Source organism: Protopterus annectens, chromosome 7.part0, assembly GCF_019279795.1.
Source record: "Protopterus annectens isolate FY-2018-M chromosome 7.part0, PAN1.0, whole genome shotgun sequence".
NCBI lineage: Eukaryota > Metazoa > Chordata > Ceratodontiformes > Protopteridae > Protopterus > Protopterus annectens.
The window spans coordinates 866,100,896-866,105,965 of record NC_056739.1 but is presented as its reverse complement, the minus strand read 5'-3'; the positions used below and the strand labels follow the sequence as shown (position 1 = coordinate 866,105,965).

Genomic DNA, 5,070 nt, shown 5'->3' with positions numbered 1-5,070 from the left:
AACACAAATCCTTATATATCAGGTGGGATACACGTTAATACTCCAAAGTATGTTGAGTTATGCTACATTGTGCTATTTTGTGTTATTCTTGGGGAAAGATTGTGAAGATGTTGGACAACAGGAGCAATAAGCCATTCGTTTAAGCATCATCATTTCACATTAATATACAAACCTAGTCAGATGCTTAGGTATCGCTCATACTTAAGTATGAAGACCCTTCCTACATTCGCTTGAGAAAGGCAGACATTTAAACAGTATAGAGCCTTTCATGGGATTTTGTATTTGTAATTTGTTGTGATTCGCAGGTGAAATGGTCTGCAAACAGCTGAATTCAACTACTCCAAATGAAGAGGGAGGACTATTCCTTTGTAGCAAGCACACACTAGGCTGAATTCCTGCGAACTTTCTATGGCATGCTAAGAAGAGGCCTTTTCATGGCTTGCTTTACCTCTAGTTGAGCTAAGGCTTTTATTTTCCCTGCTTAATCCATCTCTTTATTTAAGGAAAAATACAAAACCAAGTTCCACGCGGTGCTTTAGTGGCTAAAAGTGAAAGAGCTGCTTTAGCTGAAGGAGCTCCATGAATCACTTCGGAAAATTGGTTCTTCTGAATAGGTGGAGAAGGAAAACGTTTAATAAGATCCTGTGGAGGTTCAGTTACTGCAAGCTGTTTCTTAAACAGGTGGAACTGGAATTTATTGTACAAGCATCAGCGAATAATCTAAAGGAAAAAACGGAAAGCCCCTAAAGTGACATAGCGTTTGTTAAGCATACCATTTCAAATATATATTTAAAAATCACTCAATATTAGAAAGTCTCGTATTACAGTAAATATATATTTACATTACTGACGTCACCTTTTTTTTAAGAATTAAGGAAACGCACATATTTCTGGGTTACTTCTAGATAATGTGTGGGTGTCTGCCCTCATTCTAAATAATAATAATTATTATTATTAATATTATCATTAACTATGATATAACCAGATGAATAAAACTACCACCAATAAAGCTGATAAGAAATCAGAAAAGGACTGGTCATCAATTTACTCCTTGTAGTATATAATTAGACGTTTTCCTATGCGATCATTTATTTGTAATAAAATTAACATGATCAAGTCAATGGGGTGGGGGTGGGGTAAACGTTTGCAAAATATGTTTCTTTAAGAAGTGACCTAGATTAGTAAGTGTGGTTCACAAATTGTGTTACTTGGAGCTCTGTATTGCATTTCCAATGCTACTGAAATGGGCGGTGTGCTTTTTAAAGGCGGCTGTTGCTTGGTGGCATTTCCATGTCATTCCGATCTAAGTGACTTCACGTGATGTCAGCTAAATGTAGAAGACAGTGATCTCACCCTGATGAAGATGTTTGCTATCAAAATGTGACAGCGCATGGACACAACGCTTGGAGGCTACGTCTTTAGCGACGTCTTGCAAGGTAATTTACTCTCAACTTATAATTTGCTATTAGGGTTAAAATTGTAAATAGTATAAATTAAAATGTCATCGTTTTGTACAAATACTAATATTTAGTAACGCAGTCTCCATTCACTTTTTGTACTGGATAATGAGCATTAGGCTGGTGCCCCTGTGTGCTATTGTTCTTGGATCTGTTCATTTGAATGCAAATAAGTGACAGGGCAAAACAAGGTGCTTATTAAACTGATTTCTATACTGGCTTTTCTGGAATGCAGAGTAAAAGGACAGTGACGAGTCTGGCCGCTGCTCACTCCAAGTTCTGCAAGAATGGCGAGTTCGGCTTCTTTGGAGACAGTGATGCCCTCCTGTCCAAGACTAGAGTCCAAAAATGGAGCTTCTACTGCCGCCAAGACATTGGCCTTTTCAATTGAAAGAATAATGTCAAAGACATCAGAATCCAAATCTCCCTTGGTGTACAGAGCACAACGGGAAAGGGAGAGTGCTGAATGCAAGAAACTGATTAACCTTTGCACCCCAATACCTTGCATGATCCCCATTCAGCCAGTGAGTTACGAGGTCCAGTCAAAGACTGTCGTGAACTATTCTGAAATCTGGAAAGCAAACCTAAGAGGGGTGTCTTGCAACTCAGCCAGCCTATGCAAAAGTAATTGTGGTGTATGCTGCAAGGCAGAACTGAGCTTAGGACATTCAATTCTGCCACCCAACAGGGTAATCAAACCTCAGGCTATAAACCAAACTGTAGCAATGCCAGCCAATGGCTCATTTTATTACCTTAACTACTTGGACTGCTCCTACCACACACCAAACCTCTTCAGTGGACACTTGTTTCCAGCTAATATTTTAAATTCTCAGGCTCAAGCCTCTCTTTCTGCTCATCAGAAGTTACTTCTGCTGGAAAACACGAAAATTGCTAGCCTGCCAACAGAGAAGTTCCAAACTTCCCAGTTCCTTCAAAAGGAGCGACTCCCTGGACAATTAGACCAGATAATAAAGGAGAACACGAACCTCAGTGAGAAGACTTATATCAAACCACATAACAAACTCAACAGCCCCGGCGATGGAAAACCTAAAAACTTCACCTGCGAAGTTTGTGGCAAGGTGGGATAAGACTAACAATTAAATTATTCACTTCTGACACTTTATATCAGTTACATGTTAACTTTTAATGGGGTAATTCCGTGTTGTATCTGTGAATCGTATTTATAGCCAGAAGCAATGCATTTTAAATTAGCAAAGCATATTTGGACAGTTTTGTCCATGTCAAATTACACTTTTGGCATCAATATCTAATCAGAGCATTACCTTCCTTATAGGTATTCAATGCACATTATAATTTAACTCGACACATGCCAGTGCACACTGGAGCCAGACCATTCGTCTGTAAAGTCTGTGGGAAAGGTTTTCGACAGGCCAGTACCTTATGCAGGCATAAAATAATCCATACACAGGTAAGGATTTTTTTCACCACTTTTCTGTTTCTCTTTCGTTGTTGGGATGCCCTGCATATTATAGCTGTATGTGCTATTTATCTTAGTGTTTGCTTTTAATTAATAACTGTAACAACATTGTCCCTAATATATATATATATATATATATATATATATATATATATATATATATATATATATAAGAAAAATACTTTGTAGCTGTATAATATGTGTATCTTTGCTGATTACGTTACAATGCGTTTTTATTTGCTTTAGGAGAAACCCCATAAGTGTAATCAGTGTGGAAAAGCCTTTAACCGAAGCTCAACTTTGAACACCCATATTCGAATTCATGCTGGCTACAAGCCTTTTGTCTGTGAATTTTGTGGAAAGGGATTTCATCAGAAAGGTATACTTTTCTATTCTAACTTTCCAGGTGACTGGGGCTATGCATGTAATACAGAGAAATATATACCATATGTCAGTCTGAGCGTTGGCTCCAGATGATTGACGCTGTTTATGTGTCGCATCGACCCCATGTGCAAAAAAGGGGCAAAGGGAGTCATGGATGGATGGAATACGTTGAGCTTATGTTTCCCCTTCGGAACACTAGCAGTACAGTTTGTATGGTTGTGCGGTTCTTTACAAATATTAGGTTAGATGAGTAGCCGTGTTAGTGAAATTACTCACTGGAGTCACATAATTGTACGTATTATTTTCTCTGACGTTGACAATGTTTAGTCAGAGAGCATTGTGTGAGCTTTACTGAGACAAAATAGATGTTTCCTTAACTTTTGGAAAGTTAACCTGGTTAGACCAAACCAACATGTTGTAGCCGATACACTTCGAAGTCACTCTTATAAATACAATGTCAGTTTGGAAGTGCATACATGAACCTGTTTATATTACTATTATCTCTTATGTTTAAAAAATAAACTTAGAATAAAGCCTGCTATAGACCTGGATGCTGCTCTGCTGTCCTGACACAGGTCTTTCTAAACAGTGAGGCTGCCTTAAGTCAATTGGTTTGTATGAGTCCTGCCAATTTCTAGTAACTTCAGCTATTTTCATCTTGTCTGGGTCAGAACACACTGACCTCTTTAGGATTTTGCATTTGACAGTTATATGCCATTATGAGATGATGCTGACCGAGTTTGACAACTTTATTTGACTCGGTTTTGGAACACTTCTTAATGAAGGCTGGCCACATTCCCCCTACCAATCCTAACTTGTTACCTCTATTTCTGTTAGCTATTATTTTGTTCCTTTGTCTTTTAGGAAACTACAAGAACCACAAACTGACGCACAGCGGAGAGAAGCAGTACAAATGCACTATTTGTAACAAAGCCTTCCATCAGGTTTATAATCTGACATTTCACATGCACACCCATAATGACAAGAAACCCTTCACTTGTGGGACTTGTGGTAAAGGATTTTGTCGGAACTTTGATCTAAAGAAGCATGTGAGGAAACTTCATGACAGCAGCCATCCCTGCAGTGTAGGTTCTGTACATGCCAAGGACATTTCTCAGTCTGCCACACTGGCACGAAGCTGAAGACAATAAAACACCAAATGAACAAGTATATTTTTATCAGTTTCCTCTTGGGCTAACATCTTTGGTACACAACCTCAGTTTGTAACTCCACAACAGCATCGGCAAAGAAAAGACCAACTTGAAATGTGTCTATGCCCCGCTAAGTCCTCTTATTTTTTAAAAGTGCACATTTTGCCATAAGGACTAAGCAAATGAAATTAGATTGTAAATGTGGTTCTTATTTAAATAAGTCAAGTATCTCTTTTTAACTTAGTTCTGGCAGAACTTTGTGAAATGTTGTCTTTAAATGCCATTTATACATTTATGTAAAGGGAAGTGTAAATATATATTGCAGTCAGTATATGTAAATATACTGAAATAAAGAGTATGAAAATTTGATTTAAGTGAAATAAATGACGACTCAGAGAAAGTCGTTTCTGATCTCAAAACAAAATAAGAATTACGAGTTCCGAGAATCGCAGGAATGCTTTTTAAGCAACGTAATTTAGAACTAGCTGTCATATTAACAGCCAAGTTTATTCCTCTCTTTTACAAAATGGAGTTACAAAGTAACATATCTGGGAAATAAGTGAAGTAATGAGAAACACGCCTTGCATACCTCCTTTTTTTGGAAGCTGGGAACACAGGATTTAAAACCTTTGCCTTGCTG

At 37.9% G+C, this 5,070-nt stretch overlaps 1 protein-coding gene across 1 annotated transcript; it reads left to right on the top strand.

Moving 5' to 3' along the window:
• The first annotated feature begins 1,347 nt into the window (after positions 1 to 1,347).
• Positions 1,348 to 4,797, top strand: FEZF2 (FEZ family zinc finger 2). The gene is made up of 5 exons (XM_044077424.1): positions 1,348 to 1,436; positions 1,693 to 2,536; positions 2,752 to 2,886; positions 3,142 to 3,274; positions 4,144 to 4,797. The coding sequence occupies exons 2-5, from the start codon at positions 1,745 to 1,747 to the stop codon at positions 4,419 to 4,421; spliced, it is 1,338 nt and encodes a 445-aa protein (XP_043933359.1). The 5' UTR covers positions 1,348 to 1,436; positions 1,693 to 1,744; the 3' UTR covers positions 4,422 to 4,797.
• Positions 4,798 to 5,070: the final 273 nt, after the last annotated feature.